The following is a 21,273-nucleotide window of genomic DNA, read 5'->3' as shown; positions in this document are numbered from 1 at the left end:
ATTATATATCTTCTTGATGATATGTGCTATACTGATGTAAAGATTTTTCATTTATTTCACTAGACTTAATACACAAAATCGCTGAGCTTATTTACTGTAGTACTAAGTCTATGTTCTATACTACAATGACCAACATTATTATCATATTATTACAGTCTGATTTAAATTATTTGATTGTTCATCAGTAATAATTTGGCTCCTATAATTATACGGCTTTATTTCATGAACCAATTGCAAAACAACAGTGTTGGAATGTTTACACTCAAACGAACAAGATGACGAAACCAAACATCTTGGGGTAATAATTGAAACAAAGGTGAACAACTTTTAACAATATTGTCCATCTCAAAAGTAGCTAAACATTTTAGAATTTCTACACACTAAATCTAAATAAATGTATTTCCACTCTTTTATGTTTTGGTGTGGCCACGAGCAATATTATCTTGTAAATGCTCGCAGAGCTCATCTTCACATCGATTCCATTTGTTCCGTAAGCTCTAAGATTGGACTCTCGCTGAGAGGCAATAAAGGAGGCCATGCATTACTTGTGAACTGAGGCCCCTATCATAAAAAGGACATTGTTTCTACCATCTTACTCAATTAAATAAGACACACTTTCAAAAACTGAAAACAAAACACGTGCATGCTATTATTTTTGTTAAATAAAAATGTAAAACTCATTAAATATCGCTATATATTTAGTAGCTGAGCTGCAATACAGGAATAACGGTAAACTAACACAAATAATATTTGTATACTACTACAACATAGTAAAACAAAATAAAGATTTGTACTAAAACTTTTCAGGTTTCTAATGAACATTTGGTAAAACACTTTATCCGCAGTTCACTGGCAGATGGCTACAAGAGCTTGAAATATATTCACAATTTGTAAGTTCCTACCAATGGAATTATGTTAAGAAATGAGAATTTACACTCGCACTATCACGTGCATGGTCAGTCAAAATTGATATGTCAAGTTCATGATTTCATTTCTCCCCTCCAAGAGGATAAACTAAGGTCTGCACTAATTCTTGGTATGCAATGGGTACTTTCTCAAATAAGAAAGTGAGAACCAATGGTTAGGTAGACAAGGATAATGTAATATGTTAGCTTGATTGATGTGGATAGTTCCCAATGTCAGCAGTATCTCCGCAAGATTGTCTATTTGTGCTTCAGTTGAAAGAAAGCCAAATGTCAATGTATATGGCTGTATGCCTACAATTTTTGACTAGTGAAAAGGTAGGGTAAGTAAAGAGCTGAAATACTTTACGAAAAATTAAAAACATGTGAAATTGTCCTTGTCTATGAAGCAACATACCCACCAAGCCATATAATACCGAATGGTGAAAATGAAAATTTAGATAAAGATTTATTGTACTTTGAAACCTCTGCTTTTATCGCTTCCCCCCTTATGTTACCTAAATGACATTTTCAAGCCTCACGCTTGTTATAAAAACATGTGGATGTGAATGGATAAAGGAGACATAACTTCAAGAGAATGCTGGCAAACGAATAATATATACCTGGCGTAAGCGGCATCTTTAATTTTGTTAAGAGTATATTCTGGGTGTCAACGAATCTATTAGGCAAGTCATAACTTCTAGAGAATGAAATTTGGTATGGGAAGAGGCGATTTTTCGCATATTTTTCACTTTTTGAAAGGTCTTGGCAAATAAAAGTTAATTGGTTCTGTGATAAACAATACCACGTACGAGATAAGCAAGGCATGTGGTTATCAATTCGGGCGATGGAGCTGAGTTTCGAGAATAAGCAGAGGGCTACGATATGGAATTTATGAAAAGAGGTGATTTCTCCTTTAAATGGGAGAAACGGAAAATCACTATTGTGTTAAATTTTACGGGCAGTTTCGCCAAATAAAGAAGTTTACAGTCTTGTCCCTGGATTTGCTACGCATGCGGTTCTGAAGTTGAGAAGATAACATTCTTATCAAATGTATAGTGTTATGTAATAAAATTTTATCATCCGATCAGACATTACAATAATTTGTTAACCTCATCAAACCAATTATTATGTGAATTTTCAAATAGTTACGTGTTAAATAAATGTGGGTTCTAAAAAGCTGTCGGATCTGTGTAAAGTGTCGGTTTGCGGTTCATCGGTTTCCCCATCTCCTGACCAGATAATTTGGGTATAATTAACTGAACTTTTTTTTTTTTTATTTGACAGTTTTGGAAATGGGGTGTATTTATTCAATTTTCTTACAGGTTTTATTCTGTATTTGATTTTGTTCTCATGGTGTGTGTTAGAATAAATTCTTTTTTACTGAATTTGATTGAGGCTTTCGTAACTTTCAAATTTATACGAATTTTAATTCAATGTCAGCATTTTTGTTGTATCGAAACCCAGTCAAGCCCTAAGAAAAATTTAAAAAGGAAAACAAACTAAATTGTGTAGTTTGAACTAACTAAATAGGTGTCTGTTGGATTTCTGAAAAAATTCTGGATCAGAATGACATGTTTAAACGTTTTCTTCCATACCTCATTTTTTAGAACAAAGTATTAAAAAGCACATAAATTATTATCCAGTATTTATGCTCTTATTTTTAATCCAATTGCAAATAGAATAACATTGTCTGAGGCCTTACATTAGTTTATGTCTGATCAAGGTCACACAGATGTTCTAAAATATTAAATAGGCGTAAAAATCACATTCTGATCCAGAATTGTCTCAGAGATCCAAAAATGCAAAAAAATTTAGTGTTCCATTGAAAAATTCCAAACGAGAGTTATTTTTGATGAAACCGGATGGGGCCAGAAAGTGAAAAATGTGCGAAAAATCTTCTCTTCCCATACCGTTTACCTATACCGAATTTCATTATGGTACACGTAATACTCTAGAAGAATGATTTTAAAAGACAATATTGCTTCCGAAGGGCGCCTAATTTTATGCAACAAAAATAACTTACCTAACTTAATACAAATAAAGATTTGGGATTTCAATATTGTTGCTTTGGGTTCTGTATTTTTAAATTCAACTGAAGAACAAGTTCATATTGTCAATTGGTAAGTGCCGGTAACCGTTTAAGCAGCGTAAGAGATTTATTTTCTGTGAACCAAAGCAACAATATTCAAATTAATTAATATGACAGCCAGTCTTTGTTTTAAGAAGTTATTTTGAATGCATAAAATTTAGGCGCCCTTTAGAAGATTTTGTCATTTAAAAGTAGACATAGAGAAAGACAAAACATGTAAATCTCTATGTCGACTTTGTATAATAACAATGTCGATTATTTTATTAGATTAAAAATTTGTGGGTATTTAAGGTGTTCTTTATATGGGATTACTCGTATAAGGTTAAGCTCAATCCTTACTTTTGATTCAAATTCAGGATTTCACCAATATTAGCTGATAAAAGTGACGATATATGACAAAATATATGTAAACGTTGTAGGATGTATACCTAATCAGTAAGAAAACAGGGATAAGCATCCGATTTCCTTCAAGGAAGAATCAGACATCAAGAATATGAGTCAAATAACTTTGGATGTATAAGGCGAAAGTAGGTGCAACTGCAGTAAGTGAAACAAAATTACATTAACTGTGTAAAAGGGACACCAATGAAGCAGTTTTTAAAAGATAGCGCTTCATATGCGTATTTTTAAAGATTTGATACAACATAGGAACAAATTGGAAGCCCTTTTTAGCCTCCCAACGTTATACCAGTGGTGGTAAAAATATAAATAAATAAATATGCAACGATAATGGAAACTCCTTTCTTACACTTTATTTCAATCAAATAAGCTCTCCTGCCCTATCCTATTTTTAGATTATCAACATAGGTACGCATTAATACACTGTATAACACACTTTTTGCAGTTTTCTCGGAATGTTTTAAGCTAATTCATAACGTAATTTTGTTCAAATTACATTTTTTTAAATATTCAGTAGAAACCTGTGTAAGTGCTCTATAGATATTGTGGTACCTGACTCCACGTAGGTAATGGCGATTGCCACGCGGGAGGTGGAGGTATCGTTTCTGAGATCTGACAAGAAGTTTGTAAACTTCCCGGCAATGAGTTCCAAGCCTCCCCAGAACCCTCAACGATAGCCTGGAACGTTAATAAGTCTTTATTCTCAGTTTCATTTAACGGTAATGGAGGTAATACAGGTTGTTGTTGGGCAATTTTATAACTCGCTTGCCTTAGCATATGTCTTCTAGCTAACGAACTACTGGTTTCTAGACTATTCGTGGATGACTGATGTGACATTGCACTTTGTTTTTGTAGGATTTGCCTCTTTTGCTGCAAGAGGCGGTGTTGCATGGCAGTTTGCAGTTGGAGTGGTTCCGGACTTGTATTTGCGTAACTAAAGTTATCTGGTAAACTAATTCTTTTATTCGTACGAGGCTGTAAATATTGACTGTGCTGCTTTTGCCTTTGGGACGCTTCCTCGGGTGGCTCTCTAGCTTGATACTGAACTTGTAAACGTTGTGCTTCGCGCTGCACTAAATGCAATTCCAGAACCCCTTTCGCTTTACAATTTTCGCTTAGCTTCTGCGAATTAAACGCGACAACGCCACCGCTTGTTGAATCAGTAACTTGTTGCGCTACCAGCCCATCACTCGCACGTCGCCCCTCTCGAAAATCTACCGGTGATCGTGTAACCGTCCTGTTCACTGGCTTTAAACTAGGCATATACAGCAGCGGGTGGTGCCTGTGCAAACTAGACCTTGTGTTCATGGAAAAATTAGAAGGGGGAGGAATTGCACTGGCACTAGTTAATACCGGTTCCTGTAGATTTCTATCGGTGGTGGTGCAACTTGGCAAACTGCTCGTCAATTCGCTTGAATCGGACAGCTGATAATCAAGACTTTCAAAATTACTATCACAACTTAAATTTTGACTAAGACTTTTCGATGTATTGAAATTGGTGGCTACTCCACTTGAGGAACTGGACGATGTATAGCTTAAACGGGGATTGTGGTCTTCCAGGTCTGTTTCTACGCCTTCATCGGTGGAACTTGAGTACTGCGTCTGAATTTCTCCACTACGGAATCCCCTAGAACAAGAAATAATTGATTGTGAAAACATTATTTAGCTTTTATTCGGAACATACAATAAAGATTACTTAAGCAGTTAGCGCGCTACAACAAAATAATTATATTTAAGAGAACTTGCTCAGTGCTTCCATGAGATTAACAAAATGTGTCACGCGATGAATATCTGGGTATTTTTAGAGAACTCACCCATTATGACTTTTACATTTCAAAACCGTACTGCTGTTAGAGAATCTTACAGTACCGACATATAGTCCCTAAAAAAGTACATAATATTTGCCAGAATTTTTCCTGCCTCACCTCTCTACGATATTGAAATATCCTAATAAGATACGCCTGCTTGAAGTTGAAGTGTGCAGTGGCATGAAAGTTTTTAGGCACAATCAGCAGGAAGGTTATTTGCAAACAATATGAATAATAGTGGTCCTAGATTGGAGGTTTGGGGGACTTCAGAGGTAGCTGTAAAGCTTTTGGGTACATGTCCATTGTGTATGACCTATTGCCAATGATTCGAGAAATAAGATGTGGATACTTCTAGAAAAGTATCTCAAATAATCCAGAACGACCCATTAATCACTTGACTACAACCAATTGATTTGCTCAATAATGGGAAATTCCACAGTATTATATACCCATAATCCATTCACAACTGATCAACAAACCTCATGCAGAGAAGATGTAAATGATATTTATCAGTCTTGTATTATACCTACCATCTATGAGATGGTTTCGCTAAGCTGGGCGAGGTAGGCCCTAGAGTTACTCAGATGCGCCAGGTATGAAAATTTCACTATCTTTGTAACTATTTTAAAAGGTATTTTTTTAATTGACAAAAATCATGCGTACTCAAATTCTGTCGCCTGAAATTAGAGACGCGTCACAACAGGCGTTTCTTAAGTACATATGTACTATATAATAGGCAACAACCATCAGAAGAAACTGCAAAGAAATATGCGTACTCAATGAAACTCGTAGCATTAAATTATGTGGATGAAGACAGATTTAATGACGTATATTATGGAGGGCTTACATATGGTACTACAGTGACTCAATTTAGAACAGTGGCGACAACAGGGTATTTCGTTTTTGATTGGTAGCTGGTTTTGAACGAGAATCTTTAAATGAAACTGACATTTATTATTCTGTAATCACAATATTTGATCCTATAATCAAACAATTTTTTAGCTCCAGTATGCATATAATGGTCACAATTTTAGAAAATCTTAAATAAAACAAAAACCATAACAGATAGGTATAGAGAATGTAATTGATCGATGTAGAATTTTTTTCGGCATTTGAAAGTGCAAAAAAATAAAGCAGGTTGAATTCGAAAAATCAACTTTTTAAAGTTATTAAAATTGACCATTAGTTTTAAAACACTCTGTAGGAGGACGATCAAAATTTAAATCATTCGCATGCAGCGTCACGTCAGTATTGTTCATTTTGGAAGACTTTCTAAAATTCAAGTCAACGGAGCCATAGGTACAGGATGCTAAAGAAAAGCAGTCAAACGTCAAAAATTTTGAAAAAGCTTGAATAACTGGAAAACCTATGATGTTGAGTATAGAGAAATCTGGTATCAAACGACGTATAGACTTTCCTGTAGATTCCAAAAATACAATAAAATATAGGGTGGTCTATTTCAAAGTTGTTATCCACATCCGGTAAAACTGGAAGTGAAACGATCATCATAATATTTTCTTTCAATAGATCATGAAACACTATGTTAGTGCCTATGCAAATTTTCCGATTTCAATTATTAATGGGAATCTGAATACTTTTAGGTAACGGTTTTCATGAAACAGCTTGTATGTTTCAAAAAATTCCCTGTATGCTCGGGTAAGCGTCTGTGGTGGTATGTGGTAAATATATGTATGTAGAATAATAAACAACATATACAAAAATCAGATATACAATACTTTTGTAATTTCATAATTTTGTCAATTTAAAAAATGCCTGCCATGATCTTGAAACCGCGATAATCGTCTGCCACTGTTATTTTTATATTTAATTAATTGTACCTATATTTTGAACAAATCAAACGGCAGCCTTTATAGAAGTTAATGAAATTTTCATACCTGGCGCACCTGAGTAACTCTAGGGAACCCCTCGCCGGGCTTAGCGAGACCCCATCTCATGGGTGATAAATATAAAAGACTCACTCCAGATTTTATAATTACATACTTACAGGTTGACTGCCACTAGCTCTTAGACTAATAGAAAAATCACAAACGAAGAATCTGCCAGATCTGCATATTTTGTTTTCTTCCATAGTATAATCTCTTGAATAAAATAATATGAGTAAATGCGAGTTTGGTAAATCAGAAGTGAATTGTATGCAGCAACACCTATGCTAACCTATTACACATCTGGTGTGTATATGTACTATCATGGATACATAAAGATGAAGATTAGTAACGCCTCCACCGCTAGCATATGCAAATTTGTGTATCACGCCATGTGCGCGTCTACCACTACAAAGACATTACACTGGCGATTTTCAAAAGTGTTCAATACCTCCTCAGATTAATATTGGTCATATCAATGGAAAATTATTAAATTTTTGTTTGTTTTGGAGCCCAATTTACCTAATTTTAGGAACTTGCTTGTTAATATACATCTTGGGTGATTTGATGGAGCTCTCAAAACTGTTAGTAAGTAAGCAACATGTGCACATAATTGTTAAATATTCTACTGTGAACAATGACTGATGTTTATGTTACTTTTTCATTCCACCACCATGAATGCACATCTGACTAAAGAACTTACACATTAAACCTACAATTCAGAAAGCAGTACAGCCCTAATAATTCTTACAGTTAGATAAGCATTAGATACATAACCAATTGAAACAAGCACAGGTGGGATGCACGTGACTAATCTATATTGTGTCAGAAAAGTCTTGTGTACTTACTCGAATTTTTAAATGGCCCAGCAGAAGGCAAAGGTTGCCTTCTAGCTCCTGTGGTACTCCTAATTGATAAGCCTGTATGCTCGTACTTTCACTTTAGGTACTTTCTTCGGTCATGTATTGTAAATTTTTCTATGCGTAAAGAACATCTTAAGCTTTACTCACTTTTATCAATCCCTGTTTTGTGTTCTTATGCACAGAAGGTTTCAATTATTTATTTAATCTCAGTATTAAAAAATGTCAATAGTTGAGAGAGTCTGTTAAAAATATGGGGCTCAAATTGTATCTGGAGAAATGTGGGAAGTAGGACTGCAATGCGTACGTACCTTCAGATACCGAGTTATAAATGTGTAAGTTCCATGTCAGTTGGTTTAGGTAAAGAAATTATAAGTAACATAAACATAAATATTTATTTTTAAATCTACAATCGGTAGGTACATCCTTATTTAATAAGGATTAAATAACAATAAATAATTAAAATGCAGAAAGCTTAAGAGTGAGAAACACTTCGAGGATAATTCAATACACTACAACACTACAACATAAATGTTCTACATACCCCGGACTAAACCTGCTTAGCGAGCCTTTATTGTCTGTATCTAAAGTCTGTTGTCCGAATGTGTTTTGCATATAGGAATAGGTGTGTATGTGATTTAGGTAATCACGAAAAGGTGGTACATCTTGTGTGGCAGATGGAACAGGTGAAGATTGTAAAGTCGCCATCAGCTTGGATGCCTCACTCGACATTGCAAAAGTTGTAGTTGTCGACTGTTGCAGTATTTTAAGGGCGTCATCGCTGTTAGTCGCCGCGAGCAGCTTGGCCGCGTCAATACCATGCGCCGATGACGCCGTTTCTGATGTTCTTTGAATATTACTAAGTTTACTATTACTCGACGTTGGCGCCGTAGTGGAATGTTGCAGCAACCGTCGACAGTCTTCGCTCGTGCTTGCCCTACCGATTTTCCTCATAGCCTGCTCGGCTACATTTGAAGGACGTCGCCTTTGAACGTCACGATTACCCGTATGACTCTCGCCGCTCACAAGTTGATTTCTTAACTTATCTAATAATAGGTAATAAATAGCTGCGTGATGATCGTAACTTCCGATTCGAATGGACTGAAAACAATTGCGTTACAATCTCCAATCGTGTGACCTGAAAAATATCCACCTCTCTCGTTTTTACGCCATCAATTCCTAAACTTTGCATTAGCCGTAATATTTGCTCATTTGGTTGTGTGGTACTCGAAGGAACAGATGAAGGTAATGTTGACGGTATATCCGCTTGCATCCATCTGTGTCTTTTTATTTGCGATATTCCATATCGTTTACTTGGATCGAGCACAAGCATCTTTCTAATCAACGACTCACAATCTGAAAAAGATAAAATCGGGGGTAAACAATTCTGTTTTTACAATTGCAAACTAGTTATCAAGCAAAGAATCGATACAATCAGAAGTAGCTTTTTTAATTGTTTACTTTGTATTAAGAAAGTTCCTAAATTACTTGTAAATCTAATAAAAAAATTGTCAATTTCAAAATGATTAAACAAAACCTTAATTTTGTTAAATAGAACACCCTGTAGGTAGATTTTAAACTAAAAGATAGCATATTAACCTATCTTTTAAAAATAAATAAGCACACCATGGATGATACTCCAAGAAGATTCAGTGATTCAAAGAAATTCAAAAGTTTTAAAAAATCAAAAAAGGTTCAATGATTAAAGAAAATCTATAAAATGTTTTGAATCATTAATTTTTTGTGGGTATATTTAAGAGCGTTAATATGCTACCTTTGTAAATTAATATCTACAGGCTGTTCCCATTAAAAAAAATGAGATTAGGTCCGATAACTAAGAAAAGTTAGGGTCGTTCTGAAATTGACAATTTTATCGCCCCCCCCCCCCCCCCAACTCTTAACCAAGCAAAATTCTCAAATTATGATTTTACCACCCAAAAAGAGCACATGATGACGCCTACAGTTTGTCTAATGGATCTTTGATCAGCAACTTAAAAGCATGATCGGTATCAATATGAAATCAATGCAGACATGCATCAAGTTACCTCAAATCCTAGATTTTACACTAGCGACTGAAACAGAGCACTACCGCGTCCTTGTCAGGTTCTTAGAACATACGCGATCAATAATCTGTATATTACTCTTTTGATGGCACTAACAATGACAGCTATACCCTATAAAAGCGTCAAAAATGGAACATCCTGTACATGCCCAAAGGACCCATAGTCAAAACTAGCCCTTTCGCTGAAATGTTTTACTGTGGACGAGTACCAAGTAAAAAATCAGTCTTGTTCTTCTTTTTAGTATGACGTTCATTAAATATCAGAATGAAACAATTTTCTTATGCCCTGTAAATAATTAGAAATCCAGCGATATTTTCGTTGTCTTTCTAAGTATTGCATTTGAAACAGAGTTGGAAATGCCTAAGTGGCGAATTTTATAAAAAAAGTCAATAAAAGGCCGACTTTTTGAATTAACTCGGACTTTTTTTTAATTAATTCGCGATTTTTTTTATTGCAGTTAACGGCATTTCCTCTTCATTATCGGAGGATCCTGATCCACTAATATCATGTATTTGCCTCTTCAGAAACATTGTTACAACTAGATACTTTTGTGTTTTTGCACCATAGCTGGCAATGTTTTGTCGCATGTTTTGCATAGAGCCTTTTATTGGTTGAATTTTGATCCTCAAAATATTTCCAAATCGGATCTCATTTTCGTCCACTTATTTCTCACACGTTAATGAAATAACTTTTAGTCCAGGCTGTATAATATTTTTTGACAAAAAAAATTAGTTCCCGATCCAAACCGAGTTTTTTGTGTAAGTAAAATGACTTTGAAATCGGAGAAAATAATTAAAACCGTTCAATTTTTCCGCGGGCGAAATCAGGGGAGTTGAAAAGGGTGGAATGTAATATTATGTTTTTTTAGGTGAAAATGTTCGAAGTAAAAGTTTGAAAAATGAACATGTTTTCACAATATCAAATATTCCGTGAAAACCCGGAAAAACTTTTTCGTTTTCTATTTTTATTTGTGCGAAAAAAAGTCGAAGGGGTCTGAAATTTGAAGGAACGTAGCTTCATTTATGACAAAAAAGAAGACAATTTTTTGGGCCTGCAAAATTGAGCAGTTTCCGAGATATTCACGATTTTCGAAGAAATCACCTCTCTTTTAGGGGGATTAAAAATATTTCTTTATCGTACAGAGCTGCGTGGAGTAGCAAAATTTTCGTAAAGACTTATTTCGTTTATGAAAACGAACACGTCTTAAAGAGCACATTAATGATGATTTTCTGTGAAAGTTATGGGATTACGATTTACAATAGTGAACGCGATTTTTCTAATATGAAAATGACCCCTCTGTGTCATTTTGTAAAATTAGGGTTATTTTTGGTCATTTTAATCGTCCACTAGGCGATTAAAAAAAATATAGTGAATAATTTGAGTTGATTGGTTCAATACACCACGCACAAGCAAAGAGTCCTGCCCAGACTCTTTCATACAGAAAGTCATCTAAAAATATTTCCTTGTGGAGGCCCGCACCCTGGTGAGCCTTGTTCTTGGATAAAGACATCATTTGAATAGCACTAGAACATGCACGAGTTAAACCCTGACGATGCTTAATCAAAAGTGCCAAAGCGGTGACATTACATTTGATATGGTACTCGCTATGGCCAGTTTGAATTTCATGCAATTTGGTTCATAACTAACGGAGATGTCAAAAGAGCATCTCTTATTTGAAGGCCCACATTGCCAATTTACAAATTTGATAAAGAATTCACCTGCAAAATTATCTTAATCGGCCCGTCCGTTCGCTTTTAAATCTATGGACATGAAGTCATCGAGCGACCGGCTCGACGCTAAAATTGAAAATTCGTGAAAGGGCGAGAGTGTGGGGTTTCGCGCTAACAATTCTGTCCACCGGCGGCGCTAATATTTTACTTTATGTTTTCTCTTTTAAATTATATAAATACGATTCAATGCAATTGCAGCTTTCATACGGCATGCCTTATGGTAGATAGGTTGAGGAATTTTCATTCAACTATTAGATATGTAAAAATTCAGGTCACTGCCTTGTATAATTAGAAATGAAGTGGCAAGGTTGAGGATCCGTTTAAAAATACTCTTCAAACTCTGCCAGATAATTATAACAACGAACGTTTTAACAATGCTATGGCGGGAAGACAACATTTAAAGAATCTCGTTCAGAAGACCGCACGGGTTCATGAGTGATTTGCTGGTAGAATCTTTGGCTATTAAAAATACGTTTATTGAAACCTATATTGGTGACTAATCCTCGTTACTCAAGTAGATACATACCTGGGGTTCACAATTGACGTCAAACCCGTGCGTCACAGACGAGAGCACGCATAGAAACTGTGAACATCTCTTAAAATTGGACACATTCATTATCTTGTGGATTTTGAAAATATCCTATAAACATTACGGGCGCCTGATCAAAATTTTTCTTGCTAATATTAATCTTAATTACGTCGACGTTGGCTAAGCTAAAATTACTTGAACTCATTGCTCATAGGTTTGGACAAACACCTCAAATAGCTATAATTGACAAGTAAACACTTGCAACTACCGATTTGTAAAATTACTGATTCCAAGCCGAATTTTATATTAATAAAAAAAAGGAAAAAATACACGTTCTTTTATTTTTTTAAAATACGTAATTAGATTTTTCACTTTCTTCGTATTTAAGTAGAAGACGGCACGAACGTGAGGGAAAGTTAGGTAATTTTATAAGATATTCTATTTATAGTGTAAACAGCTTAAATAGAAAGAAAAATATTAAAATTTATTCCTACTCCGACGTTGCAATAAGCACGTAATACGTTTACGTCATATAGTTAACTTTTAAAGAAAATAATCAATGCGGAGCGTTGTTACGTAAAAATTTGGTAGGGCTATCGTGAGTTTGGGTCGTAATTCCGTTTTTAAAACAAAATTAGGTCGCCACATCTATTAGAAGCTATAGGTAAATATATTTTGTTGTAATTACGAAAGGGGTTGAGATAGCTGTTATCGGGGTTATTCAACGACAAGCTGAGATATGTTTCAGTTTTATGTAGTAAGGCGTATAAACTGTGTACTGAGCCCAACACGTTTGGGGTTATCAGCCCTAGAGCTGCCCCAAAAAAGACGAATGTTTTATTTTCAGAAAAATTGTGTCGATACCCCGAATACTTCCCAAAAGCATGCGATAAATTAAAATATGACTAAATGAATCCTTCATCAAATCAAAATCAAAAAATGAAGATAATTACGAATTATCATCTAATGCAAAAGACACCAGTATTGAATTAATAAAATACTCTCCTACAATAGGTACAAATCAATTAAGTAGGTACACACAAATTAAACTGTGTTAAGAGTTAGCGTATTGTGAACGAAAGTCAACAATATGAAAAAAGTAGCACACGTAAAGTGCAGAATAATTACAAACTAAGAATAGAAAACCATTAATTTGATGTCTTTTGTTCAAAATGGGAATAGGTTACTATTCATTACTGAATTAGTCAATTATTAGCGCGTGAAAGAAAAAAATCGCTCGTACAAGTAACAGTCAGAATGAGAAGCACATCTTGACTATGACCCGAGTTCGATTCCCGATCAGAGGATCAGATCCCAAAAAGCCGTATCCGACCAACAGAGTGTCATTTCAAAATCCGAGGTCCAGCACTGCTATGACGAGTGGAAGAATCCTCTAAAACGCTGTGTGGCTTCCCAAGGATACTACATATTTTCACACAGAGAGTAATTATATTTAAATAATAAATATTTAGAGCATCAGTCCCATTACTTAATTTACACACCTCGTATATAGTCAATTTAATTACATATTACTAAATTATACCTACTGGTCCACTGTATTTTAACTAACAGGTCAAAATTAAGGCCATAAATTCATTTTATCCTTCATGGTACTCTAATGAAAGGTCTCAACGAAAGAAATTCATTTCTACCAACCATAGGCCACCTCTTTGATCCCTTATCGTGATCGGTTATAATTCCTGATATCTCCAGAGCGGAGGCGATTGAAACTTCTAGACGAAATATATCCACCGGTGAAGTCAAAACTTAAAGAGCGAATATCTTGAAGAAAACAGTGTGTCGAAGAGAGTACTCACAATAATGAATAAAGATAAAACAAATCGTCTGCACAAGACATATCTATTGCTGAGGTCGAAACGTATATCTCGAAGACGAAGTGGCGGAAGAGAGTACTCATAAAAGGTAAGAGGAACGTCCAAACGAGACATATCCACTGGCGGTATGAAAACTTAATTGTGCATATCCCGAAAATTGAGTGTCTGGGAAGGTGCCTATGAAGGAAAAATACCAATATTGTGTAGAATTTCTGTAAGGGGTTGATTTCCTCCAAGAGGCTCTTACAGGTGTATGTGTAAGGAGCCACCCTCTCTCCCCTTTTATCATCTACCAAAAAGGTAAACATCGACAAATATAGCATATGCTACTACCTTATAACGCAATTATTTACTAATCTATTTCGGTTTAAAAAATGCGCTTATATGCACAATATAAACTTGTTATTGCTTTTGTCCATTTCTAGAACATACTGGCAAAGCAAAATAGATATGATATTCTGCGAGGCAATATTGCCGACATAGACAAGTGTCAAAAATGAAATATCCTACCTGAGCTCATAAAGTACGGTATCCTAAACCTCCCCGATAGAACTCTATCACGTAAAGCCTGAAGAGAACATCCATCGAATGGTAACGCTCCGCAAACAAGGACGTACAACACAACCCCCAAGCTCTGTAAGAGAAGTTTAATTTAGCCTTCGAGGTCGCTTTAAAATAGAACCATGCATGTGCAACTTACCCAAATGTCAATTTCGGGACCAGTATACTTTTTCCCCTCGAACACTTCTGGAGCGGCGTATGGAGGCGATCCGCACCACGTGGATAATTGGCCACTGGTCGTGAAATAATTGGAGAAACCGAAGTCGGCAATTTTTATATTATTGTTAGAGTCCAACAAAAGATTTTCAGCCTAAAGCAAAAAAAAGAGAAGCGGTCATTAAAAGCCAATAAGAATCTCGCTATAAACGAAACGAACTTGAAATTGCATCGCTCGCGAAATCATAAATCCCGACGAGATAATAAATTTAATAATCCCGGCATAATTAGATTTATTAATTTTGTATTATCCCAGAATATGTTTTATTATTTCATTATTTACAAAATGAAAAACAAATCCCATTTTAATGGAAAATGATACAATTATAATTGAAAATCTGATTATGCAGGAAATGGCAATTTATTACAAAAAGCTGTTGGTAAGTACCTAGGCTATTGCGTTGAAATTGATTCCTATTAATCGCGCATAAAAAAGATAATTTATCTACATTTGTTTTGTGTGCATAAAGTACAAGATTGGTACATTTAATATTCTGATTAGATTATCTTTGGAAAAATTACGCCAATCACTATCAGAGTCCGAACCGTAATATTTGCACTTTTTTGTTACAAAAAAAATACGTAGTAGATTATTTGTTATCTTGTATGGTAGAGAGTGAGCATCGTCCAAGTTGTCTCAGCAGAACTTTGGGTGAACGAAATATAACGAATTGTGGCCCTTGGCAATAACGCATGGCATAAAAAACCACCAGAGGGCGGGTTAAGCTTTACATTTTTCCTTATATTTATTTGGTGCAATGAGTGGTTGAATTAAAGGCACAAAGTGAAGATAAGACTAAAGTGTATTATTTAATAAACCTGAAATTATAATTGATAATAATGAAATGGCAAACAAATAAAAGTGATAAAGAATTGAAATGATAAATGACTATGAAATACAATGAAAAATATAGAACTGTAAGGTAAAGTCAAACTGCACACCTAACCTAAAATCCTCGAAAATTGCCATCAGGACGATATACCCAGTATATTTACATATGTGAAACCTACGGACGCATAATACGTTGTTTTCAATAATTTATTCGACATTGGCAAAAAATCTAGAAAAAAATTGGTTTAAAATCGATCGTTCCTACAAGATTGTAGGTACATTATCACAAGGAAACATTTTGCCTAATACAGGGTGGCCCAGATTGAGTAGTGTTACAATATTTCGATATTATTGTCGGTGAGTCGATATATCGGATTGGATTCAAATTAAAGGAACTACAATCAATTATAGTTTTTAAGTTTACTGCAAAAGTTGCATAAAACGCAAGTTATAAAAAAGTTATGGTATTAAAAATTCGTTTGAAAATTTGGCCGATTTTCTACGACCTTTTCGAGAAATTCCATACAATTTTTTTTGAATATGAATGTTTTTCCCGTTTGGATTTTTAAGCATGTATATTTTGCACCTTTAGCGAAATTTAATACTATTTTATGGTGGTCGACATCTTTTCGATCGCATGCATTTTTCCGAAGTTGTAACCCAAAAAGTGCCACTTTTCGAAAAAAAAAACACTTCAGTCCACTCTCTGCCATATACGTATGCATTATAAAAAAGTAAAATCTGCTACCTCATTATTTGCATCCAAAACTAAAAGTGCCTTTTCAGGACACCCTTCCAGAACTATATCAAAATTACGGTAATTTCGCCCCCCCTTCCAGAAACTTTTGAAAAATAAAAAAATAATATTAATAGGCGGTACTATTTATTTGCGTTTGTAATACTGATGATTTTGAAATCGGAATAGCTTCTAAACAAACAGTCAGTGTTAATATTCAAATGTATTCTAGTTTGACATTGAAGCAAAATTATTATGCGACAAATTCCGTTACAACAAGACAATAAAACCGGTATTCTGAATTTGTAAATTTTTGAAATGACGTAGTCTTGTAGACCGGTTGCGATTTACGATTGCAAATACAAGCGTAACGGCAAGATTGCAAGAGCAAAAAATGAGGGTCGTTTTGATTAAAAAAATCATTTACAATTTATTGGTAAAAGACCAGCGTAATTTAGCTTCAATGCCCAAGTCAATGACATATTGATTTTACGAAGGGTATTTGCAATTCATGTACCTGACTTACAGTTACAGGTAGTAAAGATATCCATAAAAATTAGTCGTACAATGAAATTTAAAACCCAAAACCGGACAATAGAAAAGTGCTCAATTACAGCTTAAGTTCAACAAACGCCAATGTCCGACCATTGTGTTGCGCTTAGCAAGGCGTTATAAATTTTAAAACCAATTCTATCCGCCTGGGGCATACATACAGACGAATACATTGGTCTTTGCTTCCTTTTATTTTGTTAATAAACATTTTAACGCCCCCTCACAGAATTTACACAAAGAGGGAGGATGTGTAAAATATTATGCAAGATTTCATTTCGGAGGCGGAAGTTAAACTCCGAGTACTCCTACATACAAGCAATGACGTCATTAGGTATAGATCGATTGCGTCCCGACGGCGGCGTCATTTTAAGGGTTGGGGGCGAGCGAGTTTAAGGAATGTATGTGGAGAGGTGGTTTGACTAGAATATTGATACTATGGAGTTGTGGAAAGACCTTACCTTTAAATCTCGATGTACTATATTACGATTGTGGCAATATTCTACCGCCGAAAGTATTTGCCAAAAGGTTTTCCTTGCCGTTTCTTCAGTCATACGTCCATATCGTGCAATATAATCTGGAAAAAAATAAAAGGTAAAATGTGCAGTCTGCATATACAGGAAAAACGAATAAATATGCTGCGAGGTCACGTTCAGGTTTATTACACCCATATTTAATATGCACGCGTGCAATACAACCTTTATTAATTATTTATTACCATCGAAATGTGACCCTACAGCATTGCCACTACGTAATCCGGATACGGAAGCATTGTCTTAATTTACATAAAGGCATTGAATAATGTAACGGAATTCCTATTTGATACTTTATTAAAATAATTATCACGGCCATTGCAAAATTAATAGGAAATTGGGTGCATTATTCTTGATTTTTAAACGTGTTTATAAACACCGTACTCTGTAGGTAATCATGGATACTTCAATACAAATGCGGTTCACAATGTTCACACGGTACCTGCATTCGAAATTCAAAATTGATTTTAATATTCTATTATGCTAGAATATTCCAGGCTCAAATTTTCAAACTAATTTTGAATTAGAAATTTTTTTTGCCTCATTCAACCAGATTCATTATGTATAGTTTTTTTTTAAATTTACAAAGTGATATTAATTGGAAATGAATTTAGCCAGATTAGAATTGAATAGGAATCCCGATAGACAACGAGCGCCATAAAAGATGATCATCAGCGTTAAGATTTCGGGAAGTACTGATCAATTTGAACCGCCTTGTACAAAAAATCATCTGAAATTTCTCAATAGATAAAAAACACAAGAAATGGGGGGATATGTGAGAGTCTTTGCTTAGACAAGCGTGTGACCTTTCGATTTTGTAAAAATGTTAAAAAATGCTCAATAGAATGTGAAAATCCTTCCTTTATTAAGTGTGAGTCCATCTAAACGAATTGAGGGAGTCAAATTGGTCACTCACTCACTCAATCACAATTTCCTCCCCTATTCATTCGACGCTGGCCGTCATGGTAGCGAGGATCTTCATGGTTGTAGAGCTCATGCCATTTCTTTACCAATGACATTACTTAGTAAGTAAGAACTAGTGCAAAAAATATGCGAAATAATTTTTTTCTGGAAGTGGTTTTTAATCACCAATCACAAAACTTTCAGGTTGCGGACCTAGAGAACGTAACGGGCGATCAAAAATGAGTTGCTGTCGAGTCGCCTTTGGAAGTTCAAGTTAAGTACGATTTCCAATGTAAACAAAAATTCCAAAGATGACTCGACAGCAACTCATTTTTGATCGCATTGTATTTAAAAAAATGCAGTTCCTGATTTAGGGACGATTACGGCCCTCTTTGAATGGTTTCAAAACCCAAAACCGCAAAGTTCTATTAACGGCGTCGTTTCGAAAGCGGAGTTAAAAACAGACTTGCAGATGGACGAAGTATTTTTTTTAAATAGAAATATTTTGCAAAAGCATTTACCCCTTCATAAATAGAAGATTATGAAAATACAGTTGCGGTTGGAGTTATTTTTCGTGTCAAGAAGATTTCGCAATTGTACGTTGAGCAATATCCTTTTCAATACAAAACAGAGACCCAGTTACTATTTTGCAAAAAAAACTTATCTGTTGAAGAACGTAAGTACTACATGTCTTGTAACAGTACAAAACCACAACACGTCAAAGGCCGATGACTCTGATAATGTATTTGTAAACTATTAACTTGCAGACATAATGACGACAAATACGTAAAATTGTTAATAAGATAAATATTCAGCAGGCTATTTATTGAATTGAAAATTAATAAGGGGTGAAACGTCACTTCCGCTACATGTTTATCACATCACGATATGGTTTGATTGAGATAAATATGCTTGTTGTTTCAAGGTTTTGCTGGCGCCTTAAACTATTTTCATCAAATGCATTTTGTAAATGGCACATACATTCCTAATCAATTTGCGCGACATAATTAATTCAGCTGAACCTTATCGATCACGCATTGTAAGGGATAGTAAAAAAGCTCGAGAATACGTCGATTAAGAGCAGAGTGCAGCTCTCTGTGCGGTTGTAGTAGGAAGTGGATTTCATCCCCTAAATTCCCCAAAGCCGAATGACGTCAGAGCTCAAGGTTAGCATCGTGCGTGGGTGCTGATTTTCAAGTGGGAAGACAAACACATTTTACGGCATTTCATCAATAAATGCTTACCAAATATTTCCCCTTGGCTGGCGTACTCCGACACTAAATAGATCATGTTCTTCGTTTCCATAACCTGCGAAAAAAGACATAATTAAAACACTTCGTAAAATAAGTTTCGCGTTCGTCATGTAGTCATGGCATTGAACCTATTCCCAAAATTATTGATTTCAATTTGAGCGTTTCAAAGATATGCCTTTCAAGGAGATTAGATAGTAGGGTAGGTAACTAGTATATGCGTATGTAGTTTATGGCTTTGGTGTAGCGTTTTTCGTTTCGAATTCGTAAAGCAATAACGATTTTCATAAACGAAAGATATGTATATGCAAGGGCGGAAAATGCGTGTAGACTAACCAATTTATGAAAAATGCCTACCCGCATTTTTATAATTTTATTTTTAGGTTTTTATACAAATTCGAGATTCCGATGAGAAAAAATAGCGAACCAAATTAACAATCGACTACTAAGCTTCTAAATATTTGCAGGGTCTCTTCTGAAGTTTCGCGAATACACTGATCTCCAAATCAGATGAAGTGGGTACGCATTTGTCGTATATTGTCTATTATGTCAACATTTTAATTAAAATTCATTGTGGCAGATTAAAAGTCGACCCAGATTAGATTATATTGTAATTATTTTACTTAACACAAGTAGCTTTTTAGCCGGAATTTAATGCTACGGTATTTAAATAATAGACAACAATACACAAAATAATTATTTAAAAAATCACACTTGCAATAAAGACTAACCTTGCAATCTTTTACGTGCATGAAATGTATGGAATTCCTACTGACGCGGAGTTTTAATTAATAGCCCTCGCAGCCTGGTTCAAGTGGAGAATTATTTTTCCTATTTCGCGTACCAACTTACGAAAAGCCATCCTTTCAGTCGAGGTCTTTCAATAGAGCACCATCAACCTATGACCTTTTTAAATTACCCCTCCGAATATTGTGGAAGGGCTTCTAGAGATATTCACTTTTGAAACCTTGAAAATCGATGGATACGAATATATGAGTTCTGCTTGGATTAATTAAAACATAATGCCAAAATTTCAGAAGAAATGCCTCTCAAAGAAGATCGTTAGCTTTTCGGATACGCGCTCTTATCTGGCAGGAAATTCCTACAATTGGGCACTGAGCAGACACCTCGAATCAAATACCGTTAGCTCAACGGCTCTATGATATTACGTTGCCTACAAATGTCGACCAATTTACGAGTGAACGATGAACCAATTGCTATTGAAACTATGACGTGCCTTTTGTAGATCAAAAATGTGCAAAAATCAATGTATCGGGTGTTTTTTTAAGCATGATAGAACTTTCCATCGCGATGGCTGTGAAATCAGGTGTCAGTTTGCTCATTATTAGTGACATTTAAATTTAGTATACTGTGGCAAATCATCATGAATAGACTCACTCTTGAACAACGCTATCAAATTATTCAAATTTACTTTGAAAATCAGTCAGCGATTCGCAAAACGTATAGACGCCTTCCTGAATTTTAAGGCATACATAATCGCCCATCTGAACTAGATCTTGGGCTACATCCATATAAGATACAGTTGGTGCAGGAATTAAAGCCACAAGACCATCGATTGCGGCGTTCTGGGC

The 21,273-nt window shown here is 35.1% G+C and overlaps 1 protein-coding gene across 2 annotated transcripts in view; it reads right to left on the bottom strand.

Moving 5' to 3' along the window:
* Nucleotides 1-31: 31 nt before the first annotated feature.
* The window catches only part of LOC116167913 (serine/threonine-protein kinase SIK1), a 30,715-nt gene continuing 9,473 nt past the window's right edge, over nucleotides 32-21,273 (bottom strand). The window contains exons 3-10 of one of the 2 annotated variants that reach the window (XM_031483520.1): nucleotides 19,676-19,739; nucleotides 17,457-17,572; nucleotides 14,802-14,972; nucleotides 14,612-14,735; nucleotides 9,098-9,300; nucleotides 8,489-9,045; nucleotides 3,946-5,020; nucleotides 32-561 (exon numbers count right to left, since the gene is read on the bottom strand). In XM_031483520.1, the coding sequence (XP_031339380.1) occupies nucleotides 469-561; nucleotides 3,946-5,020; nucleotides 8,489-9,045; nucleotides 9,098-9,300; nucleotides 14,612-14,735; nucleotides 14,802-14,972; nucleotides 17,457-17,572; nucleotides 19,676-19,739 (2,403 nt within the window). In that variant the 3' untranslated portion in view covers nucleotides 32-468. Of the gene's footprint in view, nucleotides 625-3,945; nucleotides 5,021-8,488; nucleotides 9,046-9,097; nucleotides 9,301-14,611; nucleotides 14,736-14,801; nucleotides 14,973-17,456; nucleotides 17,573-19,675; nucleotides 19,740-21,273 lie in introns of both variants that reach the window. The other variant, XM_031483521.1, reaches the window with a different exon arrangement.

Source organism: Photinus pyralis, unplaced genomic scaffold, assembly GCF_008802855.1.
Source record: "Photinus pyralis isolate 1611_PpyrPB1 unplaced genomic scaffold, Ppyr1.3 Ppyr1.4_LG4, whole genome shotgun sequence".
NCBI classification, from domain to species: Eukaryota; Metazoa; Arthropoda; class Insecta; order Coleoptera; family Lampyridae; genus Photinus; species Photinus pyralis.
This window is presented reverse-complemented; position numbering and strand designations above follow the sequence as displayed.